This window comes from Oryctolagus cuniculus, chromosome 20 (genome assembly GCF_051225735.1).
Source record: "Oryctolagus cuniculus isolate XC-2025 breed Fujian yellow rabbit chromosome 20, ASM5122573v1, whole genome shotgun sequence".
Lineage (NCBI taxonomy): Eukaryota > Metazoa > Chordata > Mammalia > Lagomorpha > Leporidae > Oryctolagus > Oryctolagus cuniculus.
In genome coordinates this window covers 38,950,846-38,970,290 of record NC_142886.1, presented here as the reverse complement: position 1 = coordinate 38,970,290, position 19,445 = coordinate 38,950,846, and the positions used below count along the sequence as shown (strand labels likewise).

The following is a 19,445-nucleotide window of genomic DNA, read 5'->3' as shown; positions in this document are numbered from 1 at the left end:
TTCTCGCTCCCTCTCCCCTTCCATTCACATCAAGATTCATTTTCGATTCTCTTTATATACAGAAGATCAGTTTAGCATACATTAAGTAAAGGTTTCAACAGTTTGCACCCACATAGAAACACAAAGTGAAAAATACTGTTTGAGTACTAGTTATAGCATTAAATCACAATGTACAGCACATTAAGGACAGAGATCCTACATGAGGAGTAAGCGCACAGTGACTCCTGTTGTTGACTTAATAAATTGACACTCTTATTTATGGCATCAGTAATCACCCTAGGCTCTTGTCATGAGTTGCCAAGGCTGTGGAAGCCTTTTGAGTTCACCGACTCTGATCATATTTAGACAAGGTCGTAGTCAAAGTGGAAGTTCTCTCCTCCCTTCAGAGAAAGGTACCTCCTTCTTTGATGACCTGTTCTTAAATGAATATGGTTTATGCTGAATTAAAGTTAATCCAAGTCAGTGCTCTTTAAAAAAAAAAATTTTATTTATTTATTTATTTATTTTAAAGTCAGAATTACACACAGAGAGAGGAGAGGCAGAGAGAGAGAGGTCTTCCATCCGCTGGTTCACTCCCCAGTTGGCCACAATGGCTGGAGCTGTGCCCATCTGAAGCCAGGAGCAAGGAGCTTCTTCCAGGTCTCCCACATGGGAACAGGGGCTCAAGGACTTGGGCCATCTTCTGCTTTCCCAGGCCATAGCAGAGAGCGGGATCGGAAGAGGAGCAGCCGGGACTAGAACCGGCACCTACATGGGATGCTGGTGCTTCAGGCCAGGGCATTAACCCACTGCGCCACAGCGCTGGCCCCCCCCAAGTCAGTGCTCTTAAGAGGTGTGGGAAGTAGATGAGGAGGCCCTAATATAAGAGGTAAAGAAACTGTTGTCAGAGTGATAGTAGGGAATCTGGATTTGGATGAAATCAGAATTGTACTACATGGCTGCTCCTTATTTTGAGATTAGTAAATTTAATGGGGGAAATGTGGTACATTATTAGAATATTTAAAATATAACGGGAAAACAATCTTCAAATATATTAACTGTCAAAATGGCATCACTGGCTATATATACATCTTTATATTACAGTAATTTCATACTAGAAGAACATCTCCACTTAACATTTCAGGCCTTCTCCTAGAAGATAACCCATCTATCCGTGCCATATCATTAGGACATGGTCATATTTTAGTTGGCACAAAGAATGGTGAAATACTGGAAGTGGATAAAAGTGGCCCAATAACACTTCTGGTCCAGGTAATTATAAATGCTAATATGCTTTATTCTTTTTATGCAAGTGATCTTTCAGTACATGAGAGTCAAAAGTTAGCAGTAGCAAAAGATGTTAAATTAGGAAAATGTTAATGTTATTAAAAACAGAAAAAACTTTTAATTGTAGCTAAATGACTGGATGTATGTAAATAAATATGTGTATTGTCATGTAGAATAGTGGCCAATATGTGAAAAAATTTCTTACCACAAAATCACAGAACAATAGAAGGAAAACTAATTGTAATTAATCTAAGCACATTTATTTCATATTTAATTTTATTTATTCGAAGTATAGTTGTTTAGCCTAAGGCAGTTGTTTTATCTGTAACTCTTAGGTTATTCTTTAAGTTTCTGACTTAAGTACCAAATGAATGATCTGTGTTAAAATTTTGTTACTTGAAACATTTAGCAGTGAAAGATGTTAATAATTAAACAGCCAGCAATATAATAGTTTGTGCTTTTTTTAAAAAGATTTATTTATTTTTTTATTTGAAAGAGTTACAGAGAGAGGTAGAGACAGAGAGAAAGGTCTTCCACCTGCTGGATCACTCCCCAGATAGTCACAACGGCCAGAGCTGCACCGATCCGAAGCCAGGAGCCAGGAGCTTCTTCCGGGTCTCCCACATGGGTGCAGGGGCCCAACGACTTGGGCCATCTTCTACTGCTATCCCAGGCCATAGCAGAGAGCTGGATCGGAAGAGGAGCAGCCGGGACTAGAACTGGCGTCCATATAGGATGTTGGCACTTCAGGCCAGGGCGTTAACCTGCTGTGCCACAGCGCCGGCCCCCAATAGTTTGTGTTTTAGAAATGTACTTTTAAACAGCAGGATTAACTGCTGGTCATATGATTCTTAAAATTTCTGAATGGTAGATTAGACTTTTAGATGCATATTTATTCTATATACTATGTTTTCCTGAAAAGTAGGGAGGAAAATAAATCAACACTATAAAACATAGTAAGGGAGATAGGATCCATCCTGATTTTAAAAAAAGTCTTGATGAAATTTTATATAGTAACGTCAAATCTCATTTTGCATTTTACCCTGAAAAAGAATTATTTCCAGGGCAGATGTTATGGCACAGTGGGTTAAACTACCGCCTTGGAAATCTACATCCCATCCATCAATAAGCCTAGGCTTGAGTCCTGCCTCCACTTCCAAACCAGGTTCCTGCCTGGATCAAGTACTAGGGTCCCTGCCCCCCATGTGGGAGTCCCAGATGGATTTCCTGACTCCTGACTTTGGCCTAGCTCAGCTTCAGCTATTGCAGGTACTTGAGGACTGAATCAATAGTGGAAGACAACTTCCTCTCTCTCCCTCTCTCTCTTTCTCTCTCCCCTTCCTCTCTCCTGCCACCCCCCACTGCCATTTTTCTGCCTTTCAAATAAATAATTTTTAAAAAATAATAATTTCTTAATACAAACATATTTTTCCTCCAGCCTCTACTTCACTCCTTTCAGGACACCAAAGAGCACACATAGAAGATAACACTGCATGTGCTTTGATGTATGATTTCCTGATGTTTAAAATCGAATTTTAAGCAAGTGAAAAAAAAAAGCCACACATTAAATTAACTAGCTCTTACACCTTAATTTCAGTTACAAAATATGACTTTGAAATAAAAAGATGAGTCATGGTATTTAACATATTTATTATCTTGTGGAAAGTGAAACACAAGTACACCTCTACAGATTAATCTAAACATAAAATAATTAAAAACAATTTCATAATTGTGAGAAAAGATTTAAAAGTCATAAATGACATCCCTTATAAGACAAACTTCAGACAAAATAAATTTAGCAGAGTTTGAGTATTAAAGTATTCATGAATTGGACAGCACCCAAAATGAAGTGATATCTGCTGCAGCAGTGTGGGCGATGAACTTGTATAGGCTAAACGCAGAACTAGGCTAAAATGTTTTCATTGGTTGGACTGGAAAGACTTTAGAGGTTAGTGGTTTGATTAGTAAAGTCTCTAGTTTTGTCTTACTGTTTACATTGGGCTTCAGTTTGTCTGCATAGATATGTAGAACACGCTAGTTGTCCTAATTGTCTCCAAACTAAAAAAAAAAATTAACACATCTCATTGTTTTTGATATTCATTATAGATTTCAAATGTCTTTTTATTTCCTTGACATCTGGATCAAGATAAGTATACCAGGTCTCACCATGATTGCCTAACTTGCGCGTGAGGTCTTAGCCAATCCAGTAAAATAAAACAATAAAACATGTATGTGGGGTCGGCATTTGGTACAACCAAATGTTAAGAGGCTGCTTGGGATGCCCACATCACATATCAGAATGCCTTGAGTTTGAGTTCCAACGCTGCTTCCAGCTTCCTGCTAATGTGCACTCTGACAGATAGCACTAAGTAGTTGGGTCCCTGTAGCCCTTGTGGGAGGATCTAGATTGAGTTCCAGGCTCCTGGCTTTAGGTTGAGCCAGCCCTGGCATTAGGGAGTGAACCAGTGGATGGAAGATGTCTGTCTCTTACCCTTTACCTCTCTTTCTCTGCATCTTTACCTTTCAAATAAATTTTTTCAAAGTTTTTTTTTTAAAGAGTTAGTTTGTTTATTTGAAAATCAGAGTCAGAGAGGAAGAGGAAGAGAGAGGGAGAGAGAAAGCTTCCATCTATTGGGTCACTCACCAAATGGCCCCAATGCCAGGGCTGGGCCAGGCCAATGCCAGGAGCCTGGAATTCCATCTGAGTCTCCCCCGTGGGTACAGGTGCCCAAGCACTTGAGTCATCCTTCACTGCTTTCCCAGGTGCATTATCAGGGAGCCAGATCTGAAGTGGAGCAGTGAGGACTCAAACCAGCAGCTATATGGAATGCTGGCATTGCAGCACAGCACTGTGCCTTAATGCCAGCTCCTCGAAAGTGTTTTAAACGGTATATATGTTGGAAACAGATGGCTAACAGTATTGTAAAGTTTTAGATACCATCCTATACCTTGAATATGAAGAAAATAAACCTGAAAAATTATTAGAACTAGGGAGTCCAGCAAAATGATTAGATGCAAAACTAACATATAGAAACCAATAGTATTGTTTATGTTCCAGTAGTAACTGGCTAGAAAATATGTCAAAAAATGTTGCTCACAAAAAAATCTATAAAATAACCAGGAATAATTATAGGTAAAAATATGCAGGGCCTGTGTTAAGAAAACTATAAGATGTTAATAATATAAATTGTCTAAATAAGGATGAACAGTTGGTCTAGTGTTTAGTATGCCAGTTAAGGCTCATGTGCCATATCAGAGTGCCTGGGTTCAATACCTGGCTCCAGCTCCTTGCTAATGTGGACCTGGGAGGTGGCAATGAAGGCTTGAGTATTCAGGTTCCTGCCATCCATGTGGGAGACTTGCTTTGAGTTTCTAGTACTCAGCTTCACCCAGGCTGCAGCCATGTGGAAAGTGAACCAGCAGATGAGAGAGGGCTCTGTCTATATCTCTGCTTCTCAAATGAATAAATTAAAACTTAGTGGAGCTGGCACTGTAGCACAGTGGGTTAAAGCCCCAGCCTGCGGCACCAGCATCCCATTGGGGTACCAGTTCAAGTCCCAGTTGCCCCACTTCTGATCCAACTCCCTTCTAATGCACCTGGGAAAACAGCAGAAGTTGGTTCAAATCCTTGGGCCCCTGCACCCACGTGAGAGACCTGGAAGAAACTTCTGGCTCCTGGCTTTGGATCGGCACAGCTCTGGCCATTGCGGCCAATTGGGGAGTGAACCAGTGGATGGAAGACCTCTCTCTATGTACCTATCTCTCTCTTTGTAACTCTTTCAAATAAATAGAATTTTTTAAACTTAGTTGGCAAAATATATAAATTGTAAATTTAGTATGATCACAATATAAATGAGATTTATCACTAATTCTAGAAGGACTTTTTAAAAAAGATTTATTTATTTATTATTTGAAAGGCAAAGTTAGAGAGTGGGAGTGGGAGAGCTGGGAGTGGGGAAAGAGAAAGAGATCTTCCATCCTCTGATTCACTCCCCAAATGGCCACAACAATAGGAAGTGGGCCAGGCTGAAGCCTGGAGCTTCATCTGAATCTCCCACATGGGTAGCAGGGCCCCAAACACCTGGACCATCTTCCTCTGCCTACCCAGGCACATTAGCAGAAAGCCGGATAGGGAGTAGAACAGGTGGACTCAAACTTGCACCCATATGGGATGCCGATGTCTCAGGCAGTGGCATAACCCACTAAGCCACAATGCCAGCCCCTCATTTACCTCTTTTAACTTTTTTCAATAGTGTTTTGTAGTTTCCAATGTACTTACTTTGTTAAATTTATTTCTAAGTATTTTATTCTTCTTGCTATTGAAAATAGAACTGCTTAATTTTTAGATTGCTCATTGCTAGTTCATAGAAATATATTTTACACCATAAACTTGCTGATCTCATGTATTAGTTCTAATAGCTTTATAGTAGATTCTTGAGGATCTTCTAAAAAATTTGTTCTTTTGAAAGGCAGTTAGAGAAGGAGGGAGGGAGGGAAGAAGCGGAGGGAGAAAAAGAGAGATAATCTTCCTTCCACTGATTCACTCCCCAAATGGCAACAACAACTGGAGCCAAAGCCAGGAGCCTGGAACTGCTTCCAAGTCCCAAATGGGTACAGGGGCCCAGCACTTGGGCCGTATTCTGCTGCTTTCCCTGACGCATTGGCGGGGAACTGGATTGCAAGCAGAGCCCGACAAGACTTGAACTGGAGCGCCTATGGGATGCCAGTGTTGCAGGCAGTGGTTTAACCCACTTTACAACAATTCCAGCCCCAGGATTTTCTGTATATAAAACCATGTTATTTATAAATGTAGGTTTACTTCTCTGACCTATCTAGGTAACTGTCATTTCTTTTTCTTGGTCAGTTGTCCTGGCTAGAACTGCCAGTACAATGCTGAATGCAAGTAGTGAGAACAGACAGTCCTGTCTTGTTCCTAATCTTAGGAGGAAAGCATCCCGTCTTCTACCATTAAGTGTAATGCTGGTTGTGTAGTTTTCCTTGGCTCTTTACTAAGCTGAGGAACTACTCTTTTATTCCTAGTTTGTTGAGTGTTTTTATCATGGGTGAGGAGGAATTTGTCAAATGCTGTTTCTGTATCTATTGAGATGATTGTGTGGTGTTTTTCATTCTACTGATTATGTCATTAATTGATTTTTGGATATTTTGCCAACCTTGCATTCCTGTGTAAATCTCACGTGGTTATGATATATAATTGTTTTATATGTTGGATTCAGTTTGCTAGTATTTTGTTGAGGATTCTGGCATCCATATTTTCAACACTTCTCTATCAGTGGCCTAGGCTGAAGCAGTTTCAGGTCTTTCTAGGTTGTTACCAGGGGCCCATTATTCTCAATGACTTTGCACCATAGTGGGTTCTCTTCCTGCTGCTGCATTCACCAAGAATTTAACCTCAGCAACACACAGCTAAGGACAGAATGAGAAATGCTGACATTCTATCCCTCGTGGGAAGACAGCCCTCCAGCCAGGAGCTGAGGGGAGAGCCAAGAGTTCTTAGTATGGTCTGAATACAATTCCATCTGAATGAAAACGGAAGAAAGGAGTGGATCTCAGTTGCAATGCCACAGACTCCCACTGTTCTAACTAAATTTTAACAGATTTTCTTGAGTAAATGTTCTTTCATTTGTTCTATCTCCCTATTACCATTTTCAGAGATTTTAAATGGTTGGTTTTATTATTTTTTAAGATTTATTTATTTGAGAAGCAGAGTTATAGACAGAGAGAGGGAGAAACAGAGAGAGCGCTTCTATCTACTGGTTTACTTCCCAAGTGGCTGCAACGGCCAGAGCTGGGCTGATCGGAAGCCAGGAGCCAGAAGCTTCTTCTAAGTCTCCCACATGGATGCAAGGGCCCAAGCACTTGTGCTATCTTCCACTGGCTTCCCAGGCCAGTAGCAGAGAGCTGAATCGGAAGTAGAGCAGCCAGGACACGAACCAGCACCCATGTGGGATGCTGGCACCGCAGGCACAGTGCCACAGCACTACTGTGCCATAGCACTGACCCCCTGGTTTGTTTGTTTTAATTATTTCCAGTTTCACTGGTGAGCAGGTCTGCATAACTCCTCACACTGTCATGCAAAAGTGCTTCCTGTGTGGTAATTACTAACATTCCAGGCAACCACTTTCTATCCTCTCCACCCAGTGAATGTTTGATTATAAGTTAATTTGGATAGTAACTTAATGATAATATAATTGTAGAGATAAAGTTACTACAAAGATATTTATGGTATAATCCAAAGATAAACAGATAAGTTTTTTCAGACTTCATTATCCTGTCCATTATCACGTTACAGACTATTGTAGAAATTTGAAATAAAGTTATACACACACAAACACACATATACCTACCTTCTGGTTAAACTGATCTTAACTGTGTTTTCTTTATAGGGACACATGGAAGGTGAGGTGTGGGGTTTGGCTACACATCCTTATCTGCCCATTTGTGCCACTGTAAGTGATGATAAAACCTTAAGAATATGGGATCTCTCGCCTAGTCATTGTATGCTGGCTGTCCGGAAACTGAAAAAGGGTAAGAGAGCAAAGTTACTATTAACCCAGGGCAAATGAGGATATATAGCAGCTGTGAATTTCTCTATAAAGTGGTAGGGAATGTTATCTTAAAGAATAATGGCATTACAGGAGGAATTTGTGTTGAAAAAAATAGGACTAGTTACTCTAAGATATGTGATACAATCAGCAGACATAGGAAAGGGCTGTCTAGTCATAGTAAAGGCCAAATTGAAGTTAGATAGTGTGAATTTATAATTTAGTAATTAATTTCTTTTTACTTCTGTTGGCTTCTCAGATAGTCTCTTAGGGCTTTTATTAAATATTCATTGTGTATATTTAACTAAAAATCTGAAGTTCATCACGGTCTCTAGAGAACTTGAACTTCCCTTTTCTTATTATGATATCCAGCATTTTCATTCTCTGGTGGTTGTTTTCTACCCGTACAACCCCTTTCCATTGACATTCTTGCTGTTTTATGCCATCAGTGTTTATTCAGGTTTATCTATGCTTAAGTAGTTTGTTTACCTTTTCTTCTTGTATCTCAGGAATTTTTCTTTTACCATTTATTTCTTCCTAAAATATATCCTTAGAGTTCCCTTAATAAAGGTTTGTTAGAAATTCCCTCAGCTTCCTTTGTGTGGACCAGCAACACACCACAGGCAGGGTGGCAGGAGTGGTTCATCCACGCAGCAGGAGTATTTACCATTGGCATCACAGTTCTTAAGGAGGCTGGGTTTTACTTAGATTTTATTATTACTGTTTTTAAATTCTGTATGGGCAGTGTATTGCCACTTGGAGTGAACTGTTACTAATACCCTGACCTTGGTAAACACTGGTCTGGTCTGATGTATTATGATTTTACTTTCATTCTCAAGTACTAATATAGGGGCCGGCGCCATGGCTCACTTGGTTAATCCTCTGCCTGCGGCGCCAGCATCCCATATGGGCACCAGGTTCTAGTCCTGGTTGCTCCTCTTCCAGTCCCGCTCTCTGCTGTGGCCCGGGAGGGCAGTGGAGGATGGCCCAAGTGCTTGGGCCCCTGCACCCATGTGGGAGACCGGGAGGAGGCACCTGGCTCCTGGCTTCAGATCGTATCAGCGCCGGCTGTAGCAGCCATTTGGGGGGGTGAACCAACGGAAGGAAGACTTTTCTCTCTCTCTGTCTCTCTCACTGTCTACAACTCTACCTGTAAAATAAATTAAAAAAAAAAAAAGTTCTAATATAACAACTGCTTCAGGGGTTCTTGGTGAAAAGATATTATTCCTCTGGTTTCTACTGTTTTCTTTTACTTTGTTCTACATTAATAATTTCATGCTTGTATGTGGATTTATTTATTTTTCTTGGAGTTGGTTATGTGTCCTTTATCTGTAGATTTATGTCTTATATCAATCCTGAAAAAAAGTCTGCCAGTGTTAGTGTCTCATAGGACTATATATTTTCATTTGGTTATAGAGAAAATTCATGATTCTGTCATTTTGTTTTTAAATATTATTCTGTGATCACCTTTATTTTTGTCATCACTGATTCAAGAGGAAAACAGGTGAATTTTCCTAACTTAAAAGATATAAGTATGTGTTTTCTATTGGTTGAGAATTAAGATAACTGAGGTTATACTTGGTGAAATATTATAAAATATACTTACTTCTTTGAAACATTCAGTAAGCAAATACTACTTTCATCAACAAATGGATATAGAATTGTCATAGTCCTAAGATTCAGTGCTTTATAAAAATAAGTCATTAAAGTAGATTTCATTTGTAGGTGGTGCAGCATTAGGTTGTGCCAGCCTTTTGCACTTCTCTATGTAATGATATAGTGGAAAGTTCCCCTTTAACCTTTGTACCCCTGGTTTTTAGCTTTTAATGATCAATTATGAATTTTAATAGGTTTTCTGTTTCTGTTCTAATTTTTATTTATTCGAGATAGAGAGTTCTCATTTTCTCACTCACTCTCCAAATGCCCACTGTAGCCTGAAGCTGGAGCTGGGAACTCAATCCAGTCCTTCCCCGTGGGTGGCAGGAACCCAGACATTTGAGCCATTATCATTGCCCCTCAGAGGTTTATATTAGCAGGAAACTGGAGTCAGGAGCATAGCTGTGTAGCTAACTCAGGCATTCTATTATGGGACGCAGGCATCTTAATTGCTAAGCCTATTGCCTACAAAGTGGCTTTTTATTTTTTAATTCTACACTATCCCATGTCTTGGCTCATTTCATGTTTTCTGTCTCTGTGTAGTGAATGCATCTATGTTATTTCTTATGATACTTTTTTTAGTTCTTTTTTAAAAATTATTTATTTGAAAGTCAGAATTACAGAGAGAGAAAAAGAGAGATCTTCCATCTGCTGGTTCACTCCCCAAATGGCCACAACAGCCCTGGCTGGGCCAGTCCAAAGCCAGGAGCCAGGAGCTTCTTCCAGGTCTCCCACATGGGTGGCAGGGGCCCAAGTACTACTTCTGTTTTTCCCAGGCCATTAGCAGGGAACTGGATTGGAAGTAGAGAAGCTGGTGCTCATATGGGATGCTGGCTCATAGTGGCTTTACCCACTATGCCATACGCTGGCCCCTATTTTTTTTATTTATTTATTTTTTCAAAGTTACAAAGGGGGTGGGGGAGAGATCTTCCATCTGCTGGTTCACTCCCCAAATGGCTGCAATGGCCAGGGCTAGACCAGGCTGAAGCCAGGAGTCAGGAGCTTCTTCCGGGTCTCCCAAATGGACACAGAGGTCCAAGTGCTTGGGCAGTCCTCTGCTACCTTCTTGGGCCCATTCGCATGGATCCAGATCAGAAGTGGAGCAGCCAGGACTGGAACAGGCACCCATATGGGATGCGCAGCACTGGCCATTGCGGCTTTCTGGGTAGTGAATCAGCGGGTGGAAGACCACTTTCTGTCTCTTTGCCTCTGCCTCTCTGTAACTTGCCTTTCAAATAAATAAAGAAATCATTTGAAAAAATAAAAGAAATGATTTATTTGAGAGGCAGAAAGACACAGAGATAGAGAGCTCCTTCTACCCCAAATGCCCACAATAGCTAGTGCTGGACTGGGCCAAAGCTGGCAGCCTGGAGCACAATCCAGATCTCTACTGGATGGCAGGAACTCAATTACTTGAGCTATCACCACTTCCTGTTGGAGTCTGCATTCATAGAAAGCCAGAGTCAAGTGCTGGAGGCAGGTGTCCTACCCAGGAACTCTGATAAGATATGTGGGCGCCTTAACTGCTAGGTTCCATGCCAACCCCAGGATATCTCTTTGAATAACATTTTTTGGAGGGATTATAGCCCTTTTATTGATAAAAAGATAATGTTTGTTTCAAAGAAGGCATTTTCAGTTTTTATTATCTTTAAAAATAAATCATAACTTCCTACTGTTATGAGTTGAATTGTACCCCACAATTCAATCAAAAGATCCAATGAAGTCCTAGCCTTAAGGCACCTTTAGTTGGAAATAGGATCTTTGCAGATGTAATAATGTTGAGATCATACTAGATTAGAATGGGCTCTAACTCCAGTAACTAGTGTCCTTATAAGAAGACCATATGAACACACAGAGTTACAGACACACAGGGAGAACCCAGTGTAATGATGTAGGCAGATATTGGACTGATGTGTCTATAAGCCCAAGGTATCATGGATTGCCAGAAAGCACCAGAAACCAGAGAGTAACAAGGAAGGATTCTTTCCTTGAACTTTTAGATGGAGCATGGCCTTGCTGATACTTTGATTTCGGAATTTTGTTCTCCATAACTATGTGAGAATAGATTACAGTTGTTTTAAGCTATTCAGGTTGTGGTAATTTGTTACTGCAACCCCAGTAAACCAGTACAGTGTTTATATTCCACTTATTCAACAAGCCTTGGAATTGGAGTATGAGTTATTTTCACTGTGTAGGCTTTGCTTAATTGACCATCATCTCCATAAAACTTGAGAAAAGTATAAAAACAAAAAAGAATAACCTTACATGGCTCATGTTCAATTTTTAAAATTAATGCATTAATTTAATGTAACTCTAGATGCTACTGATTAACAGATCAGATTTATTTTTATTTGAAAATAATGGTATTAAATCATCACTACTGGTATTTTGGAACTTAACATAGAATTTGAAAACCAGTGTGAGTAAAATGAATATATATCACTTTAAGAATTTCCTCAATGCCGGCGCCATGGCTCAATAGGCTAATCCTCCACCTGCGGCGCCGGCACACCAGGTTCTAGTTCCGGTCAGGACGCCAGATTCTGTCCCGGTCGCTCCTCTTCCTGTCCAGCTCTCTGCCGTGGCCCGGGAGTGCAGTGGAGGATGACCCAAGTCCTTGGGCCCTGCACCCCATGGGAGACCAGGAGAAGCACCTGGCTCCTGGCTTTGGATCAGCACGGTGCGCCGGCTGCAGCGGCCACTGGGGGGTGAACCAACAGCAAAGGAAGACTTTTCTCGCTGTCTTTCTCTCTCACTGTCCACTCTGCCTGTCAAAAAAAAAAAAAAAAAAAAAAAATCCTCAAGGCAGATGTAGTTTACTAATTCTGGTTTTCTGCTCTGCTTTAATTTTATATTCCTAGGGATTTTTTTCTTTTTAAATAACCTTAACTATACATGTGAATGGATGTTTGTTACATCTGCCTTGGCTTAAACTCAGCTTCCATCTACAGAGAAAGAGTCGAGTAAAACGTGAGCTGCAATGAGTAGTCTCACTGCTCATTCCCTTGCTCTTCTTTGTACTGGAACTCCTCAAAATAGCTGGTGCTCCCTTCTCTGTGAGTTCTCCACTATTCACTCCAAATAGGCTTTGGAACGTGCTGCCAACCCCTTGGTCAGTGTTCAGGTCCAGCCTTGCCTCACAGCTGTCTTGACGTAAGCAATCATTCTGTGTTTACTGAAATGCTTTCTTCACTTGTCTCAGGAGCCCACACTTGTCTGTTTCTCCCAATTCACTGGCTCCTTTGTTCTGTTCCTTGTGTTGGCTCTGTCTCTTCCTCAGTCTCTGTACAGATAAGAATGTTTCAGACTTTCTCCTGGACTTCTTTTTCTTTTTCTTTCCTTCTTCATTAATTTATTTCAGAGAGTTACAGAGGCAGATAGAGATCTTCCATCCACTGTTTCTCTCCTGAGATGGCCACAGCAGCCAGCACTGTGCCAGGCCAAAGCCAGGAGCTGGGAGCCTCCTCTGGGTCTCCCCATGTGGGTGCAGGGGCCCATACTCTTGAGCCACTTTCTGCTGCTTTCAGAGGCGCATTACCAGGGAGCTGGATCAGCAGCAAGGCAGCCAGGGCACAAACAGGTGCCCACATGGGATGCCGGCATCACAGGCAGTGGCTTTATCTGCTATGCCACAACACGATCCCCCCGGACTTCTCTTTTCATATGTTCACTCACGCCTTAAGAGATCAGATCAGCCACTAGCTGGTCAAGACACTGCACTAGTCACTTTAACAGGGGAAATTTAAGAAAAATTGTTAACTAGTGAAAGGTGGTTCCTACTGAGGAGCTATAGATGTGGCCACCATAGAGGGCAGTTACTAGCTGTAGTGCTCTAGTTTCTTAGTAAACCGAAAAAGAATTTAAAGTCTATCAGACCTGTTTGGAAATGGTGTGGCTGCTGCCAGGACCTCAGGCTACCTATGAAGAAGCTTCCCAGAGGCTGCAGGCCTGAGCAGAGGCATGAGAGGGTCACAGGGCGGAGGAAACTTTGCCATAGGCTGCAGGTAGAGCTGAGTGGTCAGGATGTGGCCTGTGCAAAGGTCATCGAACAGGGAGGACCCCTGCCGTGTTGGCAGAGAAGCAGATTGCAGCTCAGTCATTAGAACCATTGCTGAGATGATGGGATGTAGTTGGGGCCGCCTCTATGGAAAATACCACCGGGCCCTCTGTGTGCTGGCACTGTCTGTGAGACAGCACAGAGGAAGGAGAGCCACCCTTTACTTTGGCCTTGTTATGTCTCTCCAGCACCCTCTGCTGGCAAAGTTTAGTGTCAATGAGCTGGCAAGAGAAAAACATCTCCTGTGAGGTCTCAAGAAATTAGTAACAGCCGCAGTATTCCCCTGTGGCTAATCAGCATTCATATGCTGCTTTCTCTGCACTTTCAATTGCAGTACAACCACAAAATTAACCTTAGCTTTCTGCCCAAGTAGATGCAGCTACCCTTGGTACCAGTGAAGTTCTTATTCTTTCCCCAAAAGTAGATACAAAGTTGTGTTACTTCCATTGCTGAGTGCATTAATTACTCTCAAATTTAGTCACAGTCTCACTGAACATTATGGCACAACAGGTTAAGCCGCCACCCATGATGCTGCCATCCCATATGAGCACTGCTTTGGGTCCTGGCTGCTCCACTTCTGATCCAGCTCCCTGCTAATGCAGCTGGGAAAGCAGCGGAAGATGGCCCAAGTGCTTGGGTTCCTGCCACCTACGTGGGAGACCTGGATGGGGTTCTGGGCTCCTGGCTTTGGCCTGGCCCATCCCTGGCCATTGTGGCCATTTAGGGATTGAATCAATGGATAAAAGATCTCTCTCTCTCTGTACGTATGTATATATATATATATATATATATATATACACACACACACACACACACATATATATGACTCCAACTTTCAAATAAAAAATAAACCTTTTTGAAAAAAATTAAGAAAAAGGAGAGAGAACAAGTAGCTAATATATACATATAACAATCATTTATGGTTGGGGCCGGCACTGTGCTGTGGTGCAGTGAGTTAAAGCCCCGACCTGAAGCACCAGCATCCCATATGGGCTCCTGTTCTAGTCCCCACTGCTCCTCTTCTGATCCAGCTCTCTGCTGTGGCCTGGGATAGCAGTAGAGGATGGCCCAAGTCGTTGGGCCCCTGCACCCATGTGGGAAACCCGGAAGAAGCTCCTGGCTTCAGATCGGCACAGCTCTGGCCATTGTAGCCATCTGGGGAGTGAACCAGCAGATGGAAGACCTCTCTCTCTGTCTCTACCTCTCTCTGTAACTCTTTCAAATAAATAAAATAAGTCTTTTAAAAAAAGCATTTATGGAATGTCACCATAGTCTTTGTTTCTATAACTGGTTCCAAGGCCCTAGTTGCTATCTGTGGGCCTCTTTTTGCGACTACCCATTCTGTAGTTTCCTTATCATTAGCCAGAATCTCAGGAGGTTTGGATTGCTTAATTGGCGAAGTGACCCAAAACTTCATTATTGAAGCATCTTAAATCTTAATGCCTCTGCCTTTTTCTTTCCTGGTTGCTGTCATTTTTCATTAAGCTTTATTATTGGTCATAGAAGGATTAAGGCATCCTGTCAAATGTCCTATTCTGATATAGTCATTTTTGCCCTCTTGTTGATTATAACTCACTTTCCCCTTCATAATCAGGATCAATCACTCCAGCAGAAACGTAGTAAGTCCTTTCTTTCATGTTGGCTCAATGGCATTAAGGGCCTACCATGACTAGGTAGCAATCTCATCTTCCATTTCTGCAGAACTGTGGTAAACCCCTGGAAGAGAAATTCTCCCTGGTATTAGGAGCTGAGGGTCTGAATCAACAGAGATCAGAGTTGACAGGGTGCAAAACAATTATGCAAGTTGGTTATTAGGTATAATGTGAGAAGAACCTCTCCCAATTTCACCTGTTAATTTCCGGGCCCATATATTCTAGCTGTTAGTTAGATGGCACCATATAATAGCCTGTGACTCAAATCTTATAATGTATCTTGTGAGACAAAACCTCAGTCTTCCAGGGTGTTATTGCTCAAATGATGCTGCAAATTAGTCTCCAGTAATCCAGCCTACCTTTCTCTGGATAATGGGGGTATGTGATACAACCAGTTAATTCCATGGGTGTGAGCCTAATGCTACACATTGTTTACTGTGAAATAAGTTCTTTGATCTGATGTGTGGAACTCTGTGGTGGTGGGGGTCCATGGGTGGTAGTGCTAGTAGTCGCTTCATGGGCAGGGAATGCAAAATCACAATTCGTGTCTATTCCAGTGAATATGAATCTTTGCCCCTCCAATACAGAAGAGGGCCAGTGTAATCAGCATGCCACCAGGTGACTGACCGTCCTGGGGAATGGTTCTATATCAGAGATTTCCTTGGTCTTTGCTGTTAATAGATTAGACATTCAGCGACAGTGGTAGAAAAATCAGGCATGGTAAGAAGAAGTCCATGTTTTTAGCTCAGGTATAGACTCTGTCCTTACCACACTGGGCCCACTGAACAAGTATTAGTTGGCTAGAAAGAGTGACTGCTGTCCTCAGAGCATATCGTTTTGTCCATCTGCTTATAGAGACCCTCCTCTTTAGTGGATGTCTTTGTTGAATGTCCCTTAGGATGTAAAAATCTTCACAGCCTATGCCCTTTCTGAGAGTTTCATCCACAGCCGTTTTCCAGGTTTGCTTGTCTTTAATCTTCCACTTCTGTTTCTTCTAAGTCTTAATCATTCATCCAAACTGTTAGCAGCTGAAAGTGAATTGGCATAAATCTGTACATATGATCATCTCTCACTGCAAAGTAGAGAACCAAATATATTACTTGAAGTGCTGTCTATTGGGAGGTTCTGCCTTCACTGCTGTCCTTTGGGGTCACCCCTGAATAGACCTATAGTACTTTCAGGTGTGTGCCAGTATATGGTATAGAAACTTAAGTCTGGCTCAATCTTTACTTCCTCAGTGAACTCTGAAGAACACCTATGAGGCCATAGGTATAGATCTATGAAAGAGGAATGGGATTTTCAACAAAAATTGTTGAAGGATTTTGAGCAACCTGTTCATGCAAATTGCTTAAAACTTCCAAATGTCCAAGTCTGGCCTTTTATTTACCGTTTCCACTTGATATATTGCTGTTATATACCCAATTTATGGATTGGTTGAATATATAACTTCCAGTTCATTGTAGGAAGCCTAGGGCATATAATCACCAGATATGCCATGGTTCCACTTTGACTCTTTAACAAGACCTAGTAGCAAGCCAGAAGCTACTTCTCAAAGGGAAAATAATTATCTGTAAGGGAAGGCATGGTTTTGCTCTGCAATCGTATACTTCTTTGGTATGATTCTCCAGAGACTCTGTACAGCATCCCCATTTACCACAAACACCTCCAGACTTGCTGCATCATACCCCAAATGGAAGAGCAGCTTCTTTCGTTTTGTTCCATGCTGGAAGCTGGAATCCTTATAAGTGACTTGGTCTCTGGGTAAAAGCAGCTCACTAACTGTGATGTAGGTTGTTTCCAGAAGGAAAACCAGTGTTTTGCTTTTTTGTTTGTGTGAGGTGATGGAAAGTGCAGCAACTTGTCTTTCACCTTAGAGGGAATATCTTGACATACTGCAGTTTTTTGGACATCCAAAAACTTCACTGAGGTGGCAGGTCTCCAAGTTTTTGTGGGGATTATCTGCTACTCTCTTGATTCACATATCTTACGAAGGCATCTAAAATACTTGTTACTTCCTGCTCCCCAGATCCACTCAGCTTAATGTCATCAATATAGTGGACCATTGAGATGTTTTGTGGAATGTCAAGACGATCAGGATCTCTGTGGACTATATTATGACAGAGAACAGGAGAGTTGAAATAGCCCTGAGGCAAAGCTTTGAAGGTGTACTCAGGTACAAGCCAGGTAAAATAAAACTGCTTCTGGTGGCCCTTACAAATTGATATGGAGAAAAATGCATTAGCCAAGGCAGTAGCTGCATACCAAATGCTAGAGGTGTGTTAATTTTGTTCTGGCAAAGATAATACATCTTTAAAAAACCACTTAACTGAAGTCACTCTGATTAAATTATTATGTGCAGTTATTATCTAAAATGTGTCTGATTTCAGTATAGATTCAACAGGCAAGTTTATAATGTGGTAAATATTCCTAGCCCTGCATATTGCAAGTTTTTGGTGGTGGTACTGATATTTGCAATGCTCAGGCCTGAGATCTTTTTGAAGTTTATTTATTTATTTTTATTTATTTGAAAGAAGGATCAGTGTTCCATCTGCTGAATTACTCTCACAAATGCCTACAACAGCTGGGACTGGGCCAGGCAAAAACCAGAAGCCAGGAACTCCATCCAGCTCTCCTACATGAGTAGCAGAGAACCACCTACATAAGTCAGTTCCGCTGCTTCCCAGGGTATGCATTAGAAGGAAGCTGGGTCAGAAGTGGAGACAGGGCTTCAATATGGGTTGCAGATAGCCCAAGCTGTGGCTTAACCCACTGCACCAAGCACCCACCAAGGCTTGAGGCTTTGCTTCTAGGTTATTGTCTAGTAGGCAGAGTAATTTCCAGGGGTTTATGCTTAGTAGTTCTAATCATAATTACCCTTATCCTGTGAAGTATTGAGCCAATGTGGCGAGCTCTACTAGTTACCAAGTATTCCTGTTCAGAAATTAGGTAGGGTCCACATACCACCTGGGCTCAAGGCTCCTTCTCTTGCATGATCACTGTAAGTTCCCCTCTTGACTGGTACTTTATGTTTCCAAGAACCGTATCATTACTAGCCTGTGCCTAATAAGCCCAAATGTTTGGAAGTTTCCTTTTCTTAATTCAGTCATTCCCATAACTGACCACAGATGCCTTAAAGGAAGATAAATACATTATATATTTGTGGCACTGCTTACAAGACTCCCTCAATGGGACCTTGCTTTTCCTTCAGTTAAGGAGCTCTGAATATAAAAATTGGCTTAGATCTGAAAATTGATTGAGAATCTGTGATTCTCCATTGTGGTCATTTAAATCAGGTATTTAGCCACTAAGCCTTGGGGTTTTCTATTATTTAAATCAAATATTCATATACAGCCTGGGGGCCAGCATTGTGGCATAGCAGGTTAAGCTGCCATCTGCAATTCCAGCATCCCACGTGGGCACCAGTTTGAGTCCTGGCTGCTCTACTTCTGATCCAGCTCCCTGTTACTGTGCCTGGGAAAGCAGTGGAGGATGGCCCAAGTGGGAGACCCGGAAAAAGTTTCTGGATTCTGGCTTCAACCAACCCAACACCGGCCATTGTAGCCATTTGGAGAGTGAACAGTGGATGAAGATCTCTCTCTCTCCCTCTGTCTCCCCCTCTCTCTCTGTAACTCTCTCAAATAAATAAAAATAAATCCTTAAAAAGACCTAGATCACTTCTCGGCCTTTTGGCTAAGGTTAAGTGTAAAAAAAAAATTTTAGAGTGTGCACATTTATTTCATTCCTATAGAAACATGATTAATTAGCCACCAACAAAAATACCCACACGTCACAATATTCTGATTATCAGTATATGGCTGCCACTCTTTTCTGTAGAAACAGCTACCTTATCTTTGGTGGTTACGTGCTGCTGCTTGGCATCTGCTTCACCAGGATTATCCTTTTTGACTCAGGGAGCCCATATCAATGGTCATGTCTCTTACGGTCTCTGATGGTCATCCCTGACTTACATAGGAGAACGATCAGAGATTTGCATATGGTCCTGTATTTCTCAGTGCATCAGTGGAGGGACTATTTTCTAGACTTTCTGGTGGGATGTAATTAATGTGTAGCTATGTGGGTTGCATATGAAAAATCTACTCCAGTATCTTTTTGGCACCACACTTTTAGATTCCTTCTTCTATGTCAGGAGTCAGCTCATGGATCAAATTCAGCCCATCTTCTGATTTTGTAAATAAAGTTTTATTGGAACAGCTGGGTTAATTCATTTATGTATTCTCTAGGAATTCTTTC

At 41.5% G+C, this 19,445-nt stretch overlaps 1 protein-coding gene across 13 annotated transcripts in view; it reads left to right on the top strand.

The window, feature by feature from the left end:
* EML5 (EMAP like 5) overlaps positions 1 to 19,445 on the top strand; it is a 173,485-nt gene that overhangs the window by 101,707 nt on the left and 52,333 nt on the right. For 12 of the 13 annotated variants that reach the window (XR_016226443.1, XR_016226442.1, XR_011385002.2 and 9 more), the window contains 2 exons: positions 1,124 to 1,251; positions 7,671 to 7,812. Coding sequence is in view for 7 of the 13 variants with exons in the window: in XM_070065495.2 (XP_069921596.2) it covers positions 1,124 to 1,251; positions 7,671 to 7,812 (270 nt within the window). In the remaining 6 variants the exon portion in view is untranslated. Of the gene's footprint in view, positions 1 to 1,123; positions 1,252 to 7,670; positions 7,813 to 17,220; positions 17,375 to 19,445 lie in introns of those variants that run through there. The other variant, XM_051826170.3, reaches the window with a different exon arrangement.